Source organism: Schistocerca cancellata, chromosome 11 (genome assembly GCF_023864275.1).
Source record: "Schistocerca cancellata isolate TAMUIC-IGC-003103 chromosome 11, iqSchCanc2.1, whole genome shotgun sequence".
Lineage (NCBI taxonomy): Eukaryota > Metazoa > Arthropoda > Insecta > Orthoptera > Acrididae > Schistocerca > Schistocerca cancellata.
The window spans coordinates 58,553,083-58,572,050 of record NC_064636.1 but is presented as its reverse complement, the minus strand read 5'-3'; the positions used below and the strand labels follow the sequence as shown (position 1 = coordinate 58,572,050).

The 18,968-nt window shown below is 42.1% G+C and overlaps 1 protein-coding gene across 14 annotated transcripts in view; it reads left to right on the top strand.

Annotated features, from left to right (window-relative positions):
• LOC126108118 (zinc finger protein ZFP2-like) overlaps window positions 1–18,968 on the top strand; it is a 205,158-nt gene that overhangs the window by 173,630 nt on the left and 12,560 nt on the right. For 7 of the 14 annotated variants that reach the window (XM_049913354.1, XM_049913352.1, XM_049913357.1 and 4 more), the window contains exon 4: window positions 1,567–1,659. The exons of the other annotated variants lie outside the window; for them this stretch is intronic. In XM_049913354.1, the coding sequence (XP_049769311.1) occupies window positions 1,567–1,659 (93 nt within the window). The remainder of the gene's footprint in view (window positions 1–1,566; window positions 1,660–18,968) is intronic. 14 annotated transcript variants of the gene reach the window in all.

The window sequence follows — 18,968 nt, the reverse complement described above, 5'->3', positions numbered from 1 at the left end:
TTAGTTTCTCTTCACCCATATCGGTTCACTGGATCAAAAACCGTGGACATGTTTTGTTGGTTTTCTCCTATAAATACCAGTAACTATAACGCTCAGCACCTCCTTATAATCACAGCCTTCAACTCTTAACCATTCACTCAAAAGTCCATAAACAATCTTTCGAAATAAGTTGAGACAGAAGCAACAAACGCCATCGAATTACATGTGCACTTGAGTCTCAAGTGACAGTGCTACTCTTAGTTCTTGAGTATATGAAAATGGTACCTGTTCTTTAGGACAGGTACAAAAACAGATACCATCTTTTATATATATAAAAACAAAGATGATGTGACTTACCAAATGAAAGTGCTGGCAGGTCGACCTGCCAGCACTTTCATTTGGTAAGTCACATCATCTTTGTTTTTAGGTATATTTTTCCTTCATGGAATGTATATATATATATATATATATATATATATATATATATATATATATATATACACACACACACACACACACACACACACACACACACACACACACAACTGCAATGAAATGAATACCCCTAGCTGCACACAGGTATTGATATAAGTGAACGGGGACAGGTGAAAATGTGTGCCCCATCCAGGACTCAAACCTGGGATGTCCTGCATAAATGGCAGATGGTCAATCCATCTGGGCCACCCACGACACAGAGGATAGTGTGACTGCAGGGACTTCACTGGCATGCCTACCATGAGACCCACATTTCCAACCTATTGTCCTGCGCTATACTCACAGTGCACCTGCCCATTATACTCATTACTCGCGGCTTTTTGCCCATACCCATAAGAGTATGGGCACTGTTTGTGCATCTGTGTGGAAGAAGATTGTCAAATGGCCAGTGAGCCTTTATATATATATATATATATATATATATATATATATATATATATATATATATATAAAAAGCTGCGAGTAATGAGTATAATGGGCAGGGGCACTATGAGTATAGCGCAGGACAATAGGTTGGAAATGTGGGTCTCAGGGTAGGCATGCCAGAGATAAGTCCCTGCAGTCACACTATCCTCTGTGTCGTGGGTGGCCCAGATGGATTGAGCATCTGCCATTTATGCAGGACATCCCAGGTTTGAGTCCTGGATGGGGCACACATTTTCACCTGTCCCCGTTCACTTATATCAATACCTGTGTGCAGCTAGGGGTATTCATTTCATTGCAGTTCTTGGGCTTACAACCTTTACTGTCCTATGTTAATGCACAGGGAGTAGCACACTCCCCCTTCTTCTTGGTACGGGCAAACTTTGAGGTTACCAAATGAAGGATAAGGGCCAGCAAGCACTATGAAGTACACTATGTACTGACTGATTATATGTAAAATTAGTGCAGTATGGCACTGTGTGAAATTACAGTGATACATGTTGGCAGAATACCTGCTCAATAAATTATATTTTTAAAATTTTTGTGTATGTACATGATACAAATCTCTGAAAATTTGTATGATATTCATAAAAAAAGAATGTTAAGAGCCATGTCATAAGTACAGAAGGGTACAAGCAGTTTTAACTGAGAGTTTTTTCTTTCTTTCAGTGCCATGAAAATAACTTGGGAACCTCTTGGCCAAATGATTTTATCAAGGAGGATCCTGAACTAAATTTGGAGGTGGATGAAACTGAGAATACTGTAAGCACTCCCATCTCTGATTCATTGCATGTAGAGGGATAAAAATGTATTTGCGTAATTGCTTAATGTAAGAAATGCATTACCGTGGGACAGGCACAGATGGAGTTTCCTTAACATAAGTGCAATTAATAATTTTACAGTACTCTTGTGCTATTCCACTTGATGTGGATTAGCAACTGTTTCTTGCATATTGTTTTGAGTAGAATCCAAACAGAATTTGTAGCAATATGTTTAACCATGTTTTCAGTGACCCTTCTGGATGTTAAACATTTTGTATAAGTTTAAACTCTGAGAGTGTAGGTCATTTTAAAGGTATTCCTCCTTTGATTAACTTATTATTAATGGATTGCAGAAGAATACATTGGACATGATTCATCTTTTCAGTGAATCATTGATATTTGTCAGTTTGAACCAAAAATTTTCAAAGGTGCCAAAGGTATGAATTGTGATATTACACTCCTGGCAATTGAAATAAGAACACCGTGAATTCATTGTCCCAGGAAGGGGAAACTTCATTGACACATTCCTGGGGTCAGATACATCACATGATCACACTGACAGAACCACAGGCACATACACACAGGCAACAGAGCATGCACAATGTCTGCACTAGTACAGTGTATATCCACCTTCCGCAGCAATGCAGGCTGCTATTCTCCCATGGAGACGATTGTAGAGATGCTGGATGTAGTCCTGTGGAACGGCTTGGCATGCCATTTCCACCTGGCGCCTCAGTTGGACCAGCGTTCGTGCTGGACGTGCAGACCGCGTGAGACGACGCTTCATCCAGTCCCAAACATGCTCAATGGGGGACAGATCCGGAGATCTTGCTGGCCAGGGTAGTTGACTTACACCTTCTAGAGCACGTTGGGTGGCACGGGGTACATGCGGACGTGCATTGTCCTGTTGGAACAGCAAGTTACCTTGCCGGTCTAGGAATGGTAGAACAATGGGTTCGATGACGGTTTGGATGTACCGTGCACTATTCAGTGTCCCCTCGACGATCACCAGTGGTGTACGGCCAGTGTAGGAGATCGCTCCCCACACCATGATGCCGGGTGTTGGCCGTGTGTGCCTCGGTTGTATGCAGTCCTGATTGTGGCACTCACCTGCACGGCGCCAAACACGCATACGACCATCATTGGCACCAAGGCAGAAGCGACTCTCATCGCTGAAGACGACACGTCTCCATTCGTCCCTCCATTCACGCCTGTCGCGACACCACCGGAGGCGGGCTGCACGATGTTGGGGCGTGAGCGGAAGACAGCCTAACAGTGTGCGGGACCGTAGCCCAGCTTCATGGAGACGGTTGCGAATGGTCCTCGCCGATGCCCCAGGAGCAACAGTGTCCCTAATTTGCTGGGAAGTGGCGGTGCGGTCCCCTACGGCACTGCATAGGATCCTACGGTCTTGGTGTGCATCCGTGCGTCGCTGTGGTCCGGTCCCAGGTCGACGGGCACGTGCACCTTCCGCCGACCACTGGCGACAACATCGATGTACTGTGGAGACCTCATGCCCCACGTGTAGAGCAATTCGGCGGTACGTCCACCCGGCCTCCCGCATGCCCACTATACGCCCTCGCTCAAAGTCCGTCAACTGCACATACGGTTCACGTCCACGCTGTCGCGGCATGCTACCAGTGTTAAAGACTGCGATGGAGCTCCATATGCCACGGCAAACTGGCTGACACTGACGGCGGCGGTGCACAAATGCTGCGCAGCTAGCGTCATTCGACGGCCAACACCGCGGTTCCTGGTGTGTCCGCTGTGCCGTGCGTGTGATCATTGCTTGTACAGCCCTCTTCCAGTGTCCGGAGCAAGTATGGTGGGTCTGAGTCACCGGTGTCAATGTGTTCTTTTTTCCATTTCCAGGAGTGTATTTGTATGTGACAGATCATCCTCGATGCATTGATCTTAAAATAGTTACAGTATGGCTACCTCAATGGTATATGTTGAATTACTTATAGATTTGTCAGTCACAGAAAAACTCTTGGGCCCATGCAGATAAATACGTGTATTTCCTCACAACAGAAGTCACAGCAGATCCAAATAAATTATCTTCTTGCCACAACCTACAACTTTGATAAGGTCTGCTTGTATGAAGCATAAAATTTAACCCAGTAAAATAAAATGTTGTTGTATTAATTTTGTCCACCTTGCGTAAGAGAAAGTGGATGGTTAGATTCATAAACTTCTCACAGGAATAAAACCTAACTAACATTCGGGAATATAAGGAAGAGGACTGAAAAACCTAAATCAGAAAACATACTATGCAAGACACTTCATGGCGTATGGCGGTGGGTATGTTCCACCACTATCAGTCATTTCTTTTCCTTTTCCACTGGCAAGCAGAGTGAGGGAAAAGCAACTGTCTGTTGCCTCCATACACGCTGTAATTTCTGTTGTCTTGATTGTGTCTGTAAAGGACCATCAGGCACATTGATGCCTGGTGATTGTGCAAGCATACCAGTTAAGGAAAAAATTTATCATGCTAGGGACAGTGCATATGGTATTTAAAAAAAGAGTGAATCTGGCATAACTGGTTCCTGCATCACATTTTCTCTTCCCAAATTAAGCATTTGTTTGTTAGCCTTCATTCTGTTGTATATGCATGGTGCAATAATAATTTTATGTGGGGCACAGGCATAGTAGTTTTGCATATGGAATTCAGTTAGGAGAATGTGTTCAATATTGAAATCCATTCATTTAGCAAATATGTTCCTTTACTGTCACTGCTCTGATATTTTCCCACATTACATCAGTCCACAATAAGAGGTAAATCGACATTTTGGACTATTAACTTAGTTTTTGGCATTGTGCTTCATAAAATTTTCCATTTGTAAACATGCCTCTGCATCATTTCCAAGTTGCTGCCTTCATGCTATTATGTGGAAAATTAATCTGGAATGCATAACTTTAATTCCAGTTTGTCCATTATCTTTACAATCCACAGTGCACCAGAAAAAAGGTATCTGTCTATGTTTACAAGTTCGCCATGCATGACTATACTGCCCAACAGCAACCTTACATAATTGATTTCTTCCCATTGTTACATCAAAACTCACTATTTATGGTACACATCAAAATTCACTGGTCCAGAATATTAAAATTACTAAATCCTATTAATCATTTTCAATTTCAGTATACACAAACAGGTGATTTCATTAACAAAAGACATTAGATGAAAAAACAGTAAACAGAAAAATAAAACTGTCTGTCTCTGACAGTTCTGGAGGATACACAAAGTGTGATGCATTATATAATAGACAAATAGTAGTATCCAAATCAGACACACAAAGTTTCATTATGTTTCCCTTACAATACACACTGATCAACATTTACATCTGCAGTGAGCCTCAAATGCCAGTTCCCTAAATCCTCTCGACATTGACTCTCGAAAAGAACATCTTCCCTCTAAGGATTCCTGTTTGAGTTCCTGAACCATACCCATAACATTTGTGTGCTAATCAAAGCTAATAGTAGCAAATCTAAAAGCATGCCACTGAACTGCTTCAGTGTCTGACTGGTGGGATGTCATGCATATGTTCCAACAAGAAAATTATGGAAAACAGGAGTTCAATAGAGAATATATGAAAATGGTGAGATAAAGCTGGGCGAATGAGATCAAAAACACTACCACAAGAAATTAAACCTGCGAAGAACCTACAAAAATGAAATTTTCTTAACTCCACTTTATGTGAGTTTCAGATATACCATGTTGTTATAGCCAATAAGGATACAAAAATACTCAGTGTAAGAACAAGGAAGGAATTTTTTACTGATTTCAACGTCTCCTGCATATAAGAAACACACACGAATAAATCACTCATCATTAATCCATTAACACTCATATTATGAGTAAAAAATTTTTCAATAAATTATTCGTTCATATACCATGAATTGTAAGAAACTTGCAGACATACTAAAAATCATTATGAAATTAAGCTAATGACAAAGGAGGAGAGAACACAGGTAGTAGAACATTGCATATGATCAGTGTGTAGTAGATGCGAGGGAACAAGCATTGAAAATTTTAAATAGTTACAAACCCCAGAAAATGGCACAAATTCTTGAAAGTACAGAAAAGAATGTTCAAGGCTATAAAAGAGTGTAAACTGGGTCACTTGAAACCAACAAAAAATAACAATTTTAGTCCATTACTTTCACTCAGATCTTGACTGTGTGCCTCTGAAAGAACTAGATTTTGGAGGCAAAACAATTCAGATTAAAAATCATCTGTTGAAGAATTGAAGGAAATCAGTACTTTGGAAAATAGCAAGTCATCTACAGAAGACATAAACTCATAGCAGAAGTATCGAGATATGGATACTGAGCAACAGTAATCTCACACAGCCAACTGGCAGAATTATGTTACACATTTGTAAAAGTGAAAAAAAAATTACTGAAGAGTGGAAATGTGCATTAATTGATCTTCACAAAAATGAGATAAAAGCAGTCTGAATAACTGCAGGGAATTTTGCTGCATCCTGTTATGTCCAAAGTTCTTTAAAAAGCCCTGTGAAGTCAACTGGATGAACAAGTAGGCCCATTAATAGTTGAGTATAAGGCATGATTTTGCAAAAGGCGATCGTGTAGAGAACAGATATGGGAACCAAAGTCAATTTTGCAAAGATGATGATTTGTAAATACTGTGGCAACTTATGCCAAGTGTCAGAAAGGCTTAAGATTTGATAGAAAAATCTTGATTCGGTACTTCAGAGGAATTCAAAAGGGACAGGAAAACAGTGGCAGCTATCCAACAGAAATTAATGAGTACAACCCTAAATGTTAAATTGACCCCCTCCAATTTAAAATAATTCTGAAAAAAGTTATGAAGACATAGGTGAAGGAGATAAGGGAAGCCAAATTGAAATTAAAAAAGAGCAGGGAAACATGAGGTGTATGGCTTTAGTACACACTCACTATTCTAAGAAACTCTAGAGAAGTCAAACTTGACCTTGAAAAGCTTCATAAAATGTCACAGAAAACGGTCTAAAATTCATCTGTGAGAAAACTCGGTATTGGACAGGAAGCCTACAGATAATCTCTCCATTATAACATGGTATGAGGAAGTGTCACAAGATACATACATTAAATATCCAGCAGAGATCATCCAATTAGCAAGACATTATTTATTTATTTATTTATTTATGCTAGTCTGACAAGAGCCATCAGGTTCTCTTTTGCATCGGACCAGGGTTTCACAAGTATATCTTAGTTACCTAAGAAACAACAATTTTAATATGACAAATAGTATTAAAATGATTTGAATATCTGAAGTGGCAATGTAAGTAATACTGACTATAAACTAAAAAAATTAATGATGACAGTACTAGTAGTATTACAGTTGTTGCCACTAATGATTGTGGTGGTAAGAGTAGTGACGATGACAATAACAGTGGCAGGTATAAAAGGGTTTGTAAATATACAAGATAGTTTTCTGATATAGTGAGTTCCATGGAAAGGAAATTTAAGAAGCCTTCACCAGCTAAGAATTCTGTGAAAAGGGGAAGATCTGAGTGGCGCATAATTATATGCTCACATGTCGGTTCAAAGTGCAATTTAAAGCAGCCAAACCTGGCTACTTCAGGACGTTTGTAGAGGACGCACATTGGTGACTTTCTGTTAATGGATGTAATCTCTCTGAACACATTCCTCTTGTTTATCTTCATGATTATTGGATGTGTGTAGCACATTATGTGATAAATCAGAGCATGTGTATGCCCCTACTCCACCCAGTTGTCAGTTACATCTGTTGCTTCTTAAAAAGATGTAGTCTTCTCAATTTATGGAACTTCTGGACATACTTTGTTTGAGCCACATCTCTGACGGAAGTATCATATGTTCGTCCATGTCTTGAAATATGTGACAGACTTTGTTATGAAGAGGTGGCAGAGATCGAACATTAGCGTGTGCAGTATGAAGTAGTAGTGACTTTAGGCCGGTGAACAAAGAATACCAGACTGCATTGTGGTAGGGGAGCAAGGTTCCTTGAAGTGAAAGTGGAAGATATCTCCCGGAGGAGGGAGGTTTTGTGGCAAAGGCCAGCAGGCTTTGCACTGGTCGGTGAATTGTCAACTGAAGACAGGAGGAGAAAGTTACTGAACAAAGCTAGAATAATCTATGCACAGCAATACTGAAAGTGAGATAAACTGAATGAAAGCAGTGTCTTATTATTGGTCCTAGTGATTAGTAACCAGAGTAATATTATGATAAATTATTAAAGTAGAAATAAGACAGTAAATTATCATCTGAATCAGTCTTATGAGCGTTTTGAAGTAATAGTGAATTAATGAATAGTATTGATGTTAGAGGTATGATAATTCAGCAGAAAATTGGTACTAAAAGTAATCCTAGACAAATAGAGAATAATAAGAGGGGAAACTGTTTTAAGTATAATATTAGTAAAACAAATTGTTTCTTTGCAAAAAAAGGACATGAAAGTAAACACACAAAATTAGAGGCAACAAGAGTTGACAAAATTTTTGGGTTCTAAAGTCGAGACAATCGAGCTGACCTGCATTGCAGACTGATTATTCCTATTTTAGGTCTTCACCATTATCCTGCCATCATTTGTCCACACGTTTTGCAGCTGAAATCATGAGATCCTTGCTTATTGTCAAACTAACTACAGGAGTTTCTGGCTCAGAAGCTTCTCAGCTGATGCGGAGTCATTGTAACAGAAAATCTGTTTTTGTCAATGCAAAACTACTACTCTAATAACTCTCTGTTGCAGAAAGTATTGTAATTCATGGTCACACAAAAATGACTTGACTGAGAAGCAGGAAAGAAAAATTCTCAGGACAATATTTGGACCAGTTTTCTGTGAATGAATTTGGATAAAGAGACCCTTAGGAGAGATCTATAGATAGACAGAAACAATAACGGACACCTTTAGATATAGAGGGATGAAATTCTGTGGATGCATCACAGGATGACCGACGACAGGTTCACAAGACAGATCTTTGAGGTAGCAATCACTAGCAATGGGTCATAGGTACAGAAGAAGTTGGACTGTCACAAGATAACATAATAAATCGAAAAAGAGTCTAGAAAGACTATGAAACATACTTAAATAGCAACACGTGGAAAATGGAAATGGATATAAATATTTGGAAGACCACAAGAGAGACCACAGAGGACATACACCATGTGATCAAAAGTATCCAGACACCTGGTTGAAAATGGCTTAAAAGTTCGTGGCGCCTCCCATCGGTTATCCAGGAATTGAATATGGTGTTGGTCCATCCTTATCATTGGTGACAGCTTCCACTCTTGCAAGCATACGTTCAACAAGGTGCTGGATGTTTCTTGGAGAATGGCAGCCCATTCTTAAGAGTGTTGCACTGAGGAGAGGTATCGATGTCAGTCGGTGATGCATGGCATGAAGTCAGCGTTCCAAAACATCCCAAAGGTATTCTAAAGGATTCAGGTCAGTTCTCTACGCAGGCCAGTCTGTTACAGGGATGTTATTGTCGTATAACAACTCCACCACAGGCCATGCTTTATGAACAGGTGCTTGATCATGTTGAAAGATGCAATTGCCATCCCCAAATTGCTCTTCAACGGTGGGAAGCAAGTAGGTGCTTAAAACATCAATGTAGGCCTGTGCTGTGATAGCGCCATGCAAAACAACAAGGGGTGCAAGCCCCCTCCACGAAGAACATTATGCCACCATAACACCAGAACCACCTCCGAATTTTACTGTTGGCACTACACACACTGGTAGATGATGTTCACCAGGTATTTGCCATACCCACACCCTGCCATAAAGTCACCACATTGTGTACCATAATTCTTGACTCCACACAACGATTTTCCATTGTTCAATTGTCCAATGTTTTCGCTCCTTACACCAAGTGAGGTGTCATTTTGAATTTACCTGCATCATGTGTGGCTTATGGGCAGGTGCTGGATGGTGAAATATAAGTTTTTTCACCTCCCACCTAACAATCATAATAACTGCAGTGAATAATGTAGTAGTCCGGAATTCCTGTGTAATGGTCTGTATAGATGTCTCTCTGTTACTCATTACAACCCTCTTCAAGTGTCAACAGTTTGTCAGTCACCAAACGAGGTCAGCCTGTACGCTTCTGTGCTGTACATCTCCCTTCACGTTTCCACTTCACTATCACATCGAAAACAGTGGACCTAGGATTGTTTAGGTGTGTGGAAATCTGGCATACACACACGACACAAGTGATACCCAATCACCTGACCAAGTTCGAAGTCTGTGGGTTCCGCGGAGTGCCGCATTCTGCTCTCTCATAATGTCTAATAACTACAGAGTTTGCTGATATGGAGTACCTGGCAGTAGAAAGCAGCACAATGCACCTATGTTTTTGGGGGTGTTTGGATATTTTTGATCACATTGTGTATTTAAAGAAATTGGGAAGGATGTAGGAATAAGAAAATTTTAAATTTAGATACGATCTCTTAAATGTTTATGTATGAGATGATAATGATGATCATGCAATCTGGAAACATCCCATAATTATCGGTGTGAGGAGATTAGCAATAGTCAGGGTAATCTGATTGTCAGTAGACCTTACAGAAGTAATCTGCAATAGCAGCTTCTACTTTTTAATATGCGATGTGTCACATTCTGCAACCCTCGAGATATGTTTTGTAGAACACAATGTGTGGATCTAAGAATGAATGAAAAAGTGAACCAATGAATGAATAACCTTCACACCCTCTTTCTGGCCAGGATATAGGCTAGTATTATTTCAAACTGAAAGAGAAATCAGATATACAAAGAAAATAAAAAAATTAAGAAATGCTTTCAGCACATGAAAACAGACTAAGATTACCCTATTCTACTGAAAGGGAAGTGATAGCTGTGTAACCAGAACCTGTGTAGGTTCCAAAAGGCTATATCCTGGACACAAAGATATAAATGCAGGATAAATTTATGTTTAGATGTATCGCTATAAAGCTTTTATTTCCAGAAGAACCATTCAATTTATCAAGAGTAAATCTTCTATACAGCTGAAAGGAAGGGGAAACTACAGCCGTAATTTTTCCCGAGGTCTTGAAGCTTTACTGTATGGTTAAATGATCGTGGCGTCCTCTTCGGTAACATATTCCGGCGGTAAAATTGTCCCCCATTCGGATCTCGAGGCAGGGACTACTCAAGAGGGCATTGTTACCAGGAGAAGAAAACTGGCGTTCTACGGATCGGAGTGTGGAATGTCAGATCCCTTAATCGGGTAGGTAGATTAGAAAATTTAAAAAGGGAAATGGATAGATTAAACTTAGATATAGTGGGAATTAGTGCAGTTCGGTGGCAGGAGGAACATGACTTTTGGTCAGGTGAATACAGGGTTATAAACACAACATCAAATAGGGGTAATGCAGGAGTAGGTTTAATAATGAATAAAAAAATAGTGCGGGTAAGCTGCTACAAACAGCATAGTGAACACATTATTGTGGTCAAGATACACATGAAGCCCACGCCTACTACAGTAGTAAAAGTTTATATGCCTACTAGCTCTGCAGACGATGAAGACATTCAAGAAATGTATGATGAGATAAAAGAAATGATTCAAGTAGTGAAGGGAGACGAAAGTTTAATAGTCATGGGTGACTGGAATTCGAGAGTAGGAAAAGGGAGAGAAGGAAACATAGTAGGTGAATATGGATTGGGGCTAAGAAATGAAAGAGTCAGCCGCCTGGTAGAGTTTTGCACAGAGCATAACTTAATCATAGCTACCACTTGGTTCAAGCATCATGAAAGAATGTTGTATACATGGAAGAATCCTGGAGATACTCGAAGGTATCAGATAGATCATATAATGGTAAGATAGAGATTAGGAACCAGGTTTTAAACTGTAGGACATTTCCAGGGGCAGATGTGGACTCTGACAACAATCTATTGGTTATGAACTGTAGATTAAAACTGAAGAAACTGCAAAAACGTGGGAATTTAAGGAGATGGGACCTGGATAAACTGAAAGAACCAGAGGCTGTACAGAGTTTCAGGGAGAGCATAAAGGAACAATTGATAGGAATGGGGGAAAGAAGTACAGTAGAAGAATGGGTAGCTCTGAGGGATGAAGTAGTGAAGGCAGCAGACGATCAAGTAGGTAAAAAGACGAGGGCTGCTAGAAATCCTTGGGTAACAGAAGAAATACTGAATTTAATTGATGAAAGGAGAAAATATAAAAACGCAGTAAATGAAGCAGGCAAAAAAGAATACAAACGTCTCAAAAATGAGATCGACAGGAAGTGCAAAATGGCTAAGCAGGGATGGCTAGAGGACAAATGTAAGGATGTAGAGGCTTATCTCACTAGGGATAAGATAATACTGCCTACAGGAAAATTAAAGAGACCTTTGGAGAAAAGAGCCATTTGTATGAATATCAAGAGGGTTGATGGAAACTCAGCTCTAAGCAAAGATGGGAAAGCAGAAAGGTGGAAGGAGTATATAGAGGGTCTATACAAGGGTGATGTACTTGAGGACAATATTATAGAAATGGAAGAGGATGTAGATGAAGATGAAATGGGAGATAAGATACTACATAAGGGTTTCACAGAGCACTGAAAGACCTGAGTCGAAACAAGGCCCCGGGAGTAGACAACATTCCATTAGAAGTACTGACGGCCTTGGGAGAGCCAGTCACGACAAAACTCTACCATATGGTGAGGAGGCAAAGTACCCTGAGACTTCAAGGAGAATATAATAATTCCAATCCCAAAGAAAGCAGGTGTTGACAGATGTGAAAATTACCGAACTATCAGTTTAATAAGTCACAGCTTCAAAATACTAAAGTGAATTCCTTACAGATGAATGGAAAAACTGGTAGAAGCCGACTTTGGCGAAGATCAGTTTGGATTCCGCAGAAATGTTGGAACACCTGAGGCAATACTGACCCTATGACTAATCTTAGAAAATAGATTAAGGAAAGGCAAACCTACATTTCTAGCATTTGTAGACTTAGAGAAAGCTTTTGACAATGTTGATTGGAATACTTTGTTTCAAATTCTGAAGGTGGTAGGGATAATATACAGGGAGCGAAGGGCTATTAACGATTTGTACAGAAACCAGAAGGCAGTTAGAAGAGTCGAGGGACATGAAAGGGAAGCAGCGGTAGGGAAGGGAGTGAGACAGGGTTGTAGCCTCTCCCCGATGTTATTCAATCTGTATATTGAGCAAGCAGTAAAGGAAACAAAAGAAAAATTCGGAGTAGGTATTAAAATCCATGGAGAAGAAATAAAAACATTGAGGTTCGCCGATGACATTGTAATTCTGTCAGAGACAGCAAAACGTGGAAGGGCAGTTGAACGGAAGGGATAGTGTCTTGAAAGGAGGATATAAGATGAACATCAACAAAAGCAAAATGAGGATAATGGAATGTAGTCGAATTAAGTCGGGTGATGCTGAGGGAATTACATTAGGAAATGAGACACTTAAAGTAGTAAAGGAGTTTTGCTATTTGGGGATCAAAATAACTGATGATGGTCGAAGTAGAGAGGATATGAAATGTAGACTGGCAATGGCAAAGAAAACGTTTCTGAAGAAGAGAAATTTGTTAACATAGAGTATATATGTATGTGTCAGGAAATCGTTCCTGAAAGTATTTGTATGGAGTGTAGCCATGTATGGAAGTGAAACGTGGACGATAAACAGTTTGGACAAAAAGAGAATAGAAGCTTTCGAAATGTGGTTCTACAGAAGAATGCTGAATATTAGATGGGTAGATCACATAACTAATGAGGAGGTATTGAATAGAATTGGGGAGAACAGGAGTTTGTGGCACAACTTGACTAGAAGAAGGGACCGGTTGGTAGGACGTGTTCTGAGGCATCAAGGGATCACAAATTTAGCATTGGAGGGCAGCGTGGAGGGTAAATATCATAGAGGGAGACCAAAAGATGAATACACTAAGCAGATTCAGAAGGATGTAGGTTGCAGTAAGTACTGGGAGATGAAGAAGCTTGCACAGGATAGAGTAGGGTTGGAGAGCTGCATCAAACCAGTCTCAGGACTGAAGATGACGACGACGATGACGACATGCATGCATGTATGTGGTATGTTTCACAATTTGGTGTAAGTTCAATGTTTCCATTCACCTTTGACAAACATTCAGTGTCCCCTCCACTGGACACGCAACAGACATCGAGGCAATAGACTTGTCTCATACTTATTGAAGCACATTTGGAGATCTTGTGCTCAAAGGTGTTTTTTTAGTGAACCTTAAGTCGTTGCATGGCAAGACAAATGGATGGAGCCTTCCACAAACCCCGACAAAATTACATACTGCAAGATCAGACAAATTTCAAGGTCAGCAGCTGAATGTGAGACGTGTATGCCCCTTATGGCTGATACCTCAATAAGGCAGCTTATTGTTACGAAGTGCTCTTTCATGCAGGTGGCAGTGTGGTGATGCTCCATCCTGTTGAAAAATGATTTTTTTTTCCTCTAGATAGTTTCCTTTGCATCTATCTCGAAACCTTTTGTTATTTCTATTTATGTCTACATTTCATGTGTTGCAACATTCCTTGCTGTACTGATCATATTCCTTATTAATATCATGGAAGTCTTGCTTCATTAAATTACATAATTTGAATAACAAATCATGACCACCACCAAGAAATGGTTTCTGTTTACAATTCACAATACATTACTTTTATCTTTGTTATTACTCATTTTCAGTGCAGTTGTTACTTTTTAAAAAACAATTGACTGATTTAGTTACCTTAATTCAACTTGCTGTCAGAGATGACTCAGTCTTTACTGTTAATATGAAATAATTTGTTTAATCCGACACATTTCTCATTAGGTGTCATCTCTGGGTTTGATGACTGAATTTTTGGATTATCCATGATGTTAAAGGTCTTCTGCTAGGCTCCAGTAACAGACTTGTTTTACTGCTATTGTAGTTGTCCACATTCTGATTGCTTCTTCATATGTATTCATTGTATACTGGCTCTTCATAATTCGGCACGTGAATTTATCTGCAGTTGTATTAACCCCTCCCCTCCTATGAAATGTATGAAAGCACATTCATTCATTTGAAGAGGACACCATCCTCATGTTGACCTTGTTGTTTATTTCCTATTTATATAATATATGAATATTTGTCATTTATATGCCTATAAAATAACAGCACTTCATGTAATAAATCCTATCGCTTTCATGTCATGCTGTACTCATTAGTTTCCTCTGTGGATGAAACTGATGTGACATTTAACGAATTTGGTGTTCCATGCAGTGAGCTATCTCAAGAGAATGGCATAATATTCAATGCTGCCGTTGTGAAAAATACATTTAATAGCAGTTCAGATAGAAATGTTTTCAGTTCATTTCTTTACCAGTTTCATCACTAAAAATCGGACGATTTTTTTACGTTTTTCTCTGGTACTTCGCCTTACTGTATGTGCATGGCACGTTAAAGATGTTTCAGGCTTTAAATTTTGAAGTATCAAGTAGGAAATTTGATTTCAAATGAATCAATGTTTTTATGGTTATTTACACAGCTGAAACTAAAGTGCTGAAATGAAGTGTTAATTTTACTTATAATTTTCTTCGGTAACTGGTACAGTTATGTAGTCTCTCTTTGATAATACTGCCCCCAGGGGCTCAGCATTCATTTGCTGAGTACAGGCTTGGCGACCCCGGGGTCCTGAGCTGGGGACTGGTCAGTGCCGCCAGTCTCCTGTGACCGTAACCCCCAGACCACCGTATGGCGCGGCGGTGGAATGTTGTGTGCTGCGGGGAATGGTAATCTTGGCTTGACCGCCTGGATTGTGAGTAAGGCCAACCTCTATAAAAACCCCTCAATCTTCGGTGTGCTCCGCACCTATGAGATGCATGGCTGTTGAGGTGGAACAGTCGCAAGCGGGCAACCTCTGGGGGCACCTGCCGCACCCCAGTTGTATAAGGCTTACTCAGGCATGCGGGGCTCTGTCTGAGCGGACCTTTAGTTCCCTAGCTGCTTGTGGGACCGCAATGGACCCTTCGACCTCTACATTTCCCCCTACCAGTGGCTTGGGTGGGCCACTGGTAGGAAAACACACCCCATCGAAGAAGCAACTTCATGCTGCAAGTCCTCCAGCGCCTAGTGTTGATAGAGGTTTATCAGACTGTCGTAACAGAGCACATGCTGATAATCAGAATGTGTTTTTGATTATTAAACGACGGAGGGTAGCTTTGAGAGGGTTTCTCCCTTTTACATCCACAAGGGTCTTGAGGGAATTGCAGGAACACTTAAATCTGTGAAGCGACTGCGCAATGGGACTCTGTTAGTTGAGCCATCTAGTTCCCGTCAAGTTGCTTCTCTTCGGAAAGCAACCTGTCTCAGTGAGTACGCTATCGAGACCGAGCTCCACTCCACTCTGAACTACAGTAAGGGTGTTGTGACATGTAGGGATTGGTGGATATCCCCACAGACGAGTTAAAATCTGAATGGGCTGATGAAGGTATTGTTGACGTGCAGCATATTATGAAAAGAGTCGATGGGGACCTAGTCAAATCCGACTCGTTTATTCTCATGTTCAGTTGCCCACGACTCCCAGAGCATGTTAAAGCAGGGCTCTTACGTTTGCCAGTAAGGCCATATTTCACCAACCCAATGTGCTGTTTTACATGTCAGCGCTTTGGGCATACTACGTTGGGGTGCAATGGGATAGCTACTTGTGGTAAATGTGGTCAGCCTGCCCATGAAGGAGCTGATTGTTCATCGCCTGTGAAGTGCGTGAATGGCTCTGGGAGTCACCCTGTCTGGAGCCGGGTCTGCCCCATCTATCTCGACGAACGGAAGGTACAGGAGATTAAAACATCTAAGCGCATCCCCTATGGTGAGGCCAAGAAGCTCTTTAAGGCCATGCAACGTCCTGTGTTTACTACATCTTTCGCTTCCGCTCTGAAAAAACCGGTACAACTGGCCATTGTTGCTACACAAATGGAGGTTGCTAGTGATAGCACTAATACCTGCGTTTGCCAGTGCACTTGTGCTGCTGCGGTTGTTTTGCAACCTGCGGCTCTCCCCGCAACGTCGGACAAGGCTGTGGTTGCTGACATTGGGGTACTTCCTCCCTCTCCCCATATGGGGCCTTCTGCCCAGGCGAGTAATGCTCCACCTGTTGACAAGGCTCTGCGTTCTAAGCCCCCCCAAGAGAAAGACGCCGAAGCTGAAGGTTTTGCCACCTGAGGAGACTAGTCAGGGTCGGTTCGATGATGAGGCCATCGCACTGACATCTCCCAGTGGGTCGTCATCGGAGCTGATGGACATAGACGTCGACCGGGGGCGATCTTCTCGCCCCAGGAATAAATCTCTGGCCAGTACGGGCTCTCCTCCAAAGCACAGAGGCAGGGTGAGAGTTCAGCCTCCCTGATCACTGGCTCCCATATTACAGTGGAACCTGAGTGGGTTCAGTACGCATGTGGCCGAATTACAACTCCTTGTACGAGAGTGCCCTTTGTGCTTATGTCTCAAAGAGACACATTTTCAGGTCACTGATGCTCCTTCTTTATGGGGCTATACCGTCTATCGGAAAGATGATCTGACGGGGGAAAGGGCAAAGGGTGCTGTTGCGGTTTTTGTCTGTGACATGCACCCCTCATCTGAGCTCCCTCTCGTTACAGACTTGCAAGCAGTTGCAGTTGACCTTCTTGTGGGTCGGAGGCTCACAGTCTGTTCACTTTACTTACCACCTCAGGATGCGATAGACTCTGAGGCTCTCGCAAACCTTATTAGCCAACTCCCCCACCCATTTCTTCTTCTGGGGGACTTCAATGCTCATAATGTCTTATGGGGCTCTTCGACTTATTGCCCCAGGGGTTGCATTCTGGAAAGTCTCATGATGTCTGAAGAACTGTGCATCCTCAACTCTGGTGCTCCCACTCATTTCTGCACTGCTTCTGGGTCGTCATCAGCTATTGACCTTTCCTTTCGCTTTCCAGCACTCGCGGATTCTGCTCTGTGGGAGGTTGCTGCTGACCTCCATTCTAGTGACCACTTCCCCCTTTGGATTCGCCTCCTGGATGAGGCTATGGCATTACCAGTGCCGCCCCGGTGGCATCTCTGCTGAGCTGACTGGACACTTTTCAGCCAACTGGCTGTTTTGGAACACCGTGCCAGTGTCCACGAATGGGTAGACCATGTTACAGCCGTGATCTCCCATGCTGCTGAATTGTCAATCCCACAGTCATCCAGTCATCCCAAGAGGCGTCCTGTCCGTTGGTGGACCACTGAGTGCTGCTCAGCCATCAGAGCCCGCTGTGCAGCTCTGCGCTGCTTCAAGTACCGTCCCTCAGCTGACAATCTTGTGGCCTTTCGGGTGGCGAGGGCCAAAGCGCGGCGCATGATTAAAGAGAGCAAACGACGGTCATGGCAATCGTTCTTGAACTCCATCTCCCGCTCCACTAATTCTACGAAAGTATGGGAAGCCATCAGGAGGATTTCCGGGAAAGGCAGCCAACTACCTGTCACGGCATTGCTGCATCAGGGAAGTCTTCTCACGGCGCCGAGAGACATTGCCCAGACACTGGCCATGCATTTTGCGGCATCTACCGCCACTATTAACTGTGATCCAGATTTCTGCTGCTACCGCACTGCCATCAAGAGGGGTCACTTGGACTTCCGGCCTCCAAATTCTGAGCCCTACAACTGCCCCTTCACAATGTGGGAACTGGATTCGGCGCTGTCTGTGGCTCATAATACTGCGCCTGGTCATGATCAAATCCGGTACAGCATGCTGCAGCACTTGCTACTGCCTTCCAAGGAAGTTCTCCTGAATTGTTTTAATATGATATGGTTATCCGGCACGTACCCTGACTCGTGGTGGGAGGCGATTTTGATTCCCCTCCTCAAACCAGGGAAGGACCGAACGCATCCCAGTAGTTATCGGAGTATTGCTTTGACGAGCTGTGTTGGGAAGACATTGGAACGCATGGTCAACTGTTGCCTGGTTTGGCTGCTCGAGACCAGGCAGCTCCTTAGCCCCTCTCAGTGTGGCTTTCGGAGATGTCGTTCAACTATAGATAACTTGACCTTGCTTGAGGCGGCCATCCAGTAGGCCTTCCTGCGTAACCAGCATTGTCTAGGTGTGTTCTTTGACATTCATAAGTTGTATGACACTACTTGGCGCCACCATATCCTCAATCAACTCCATGAGTGGGGCTTTCATGGCCGTCTCCCCATCTTCAAACTTTCTTTCCCACCGCCTCTTTCGATATAGGGTTGGTAATGTGCTGTCTGATTTGTATGTGCAGGAGAATGGTGTTCCTCAGGGAAGCGTTTTAAGTGTCACCTTCTTTGCCGTTGCCATTAACAGTATCACGTCCACTATCCGGAGTCCTGCCCA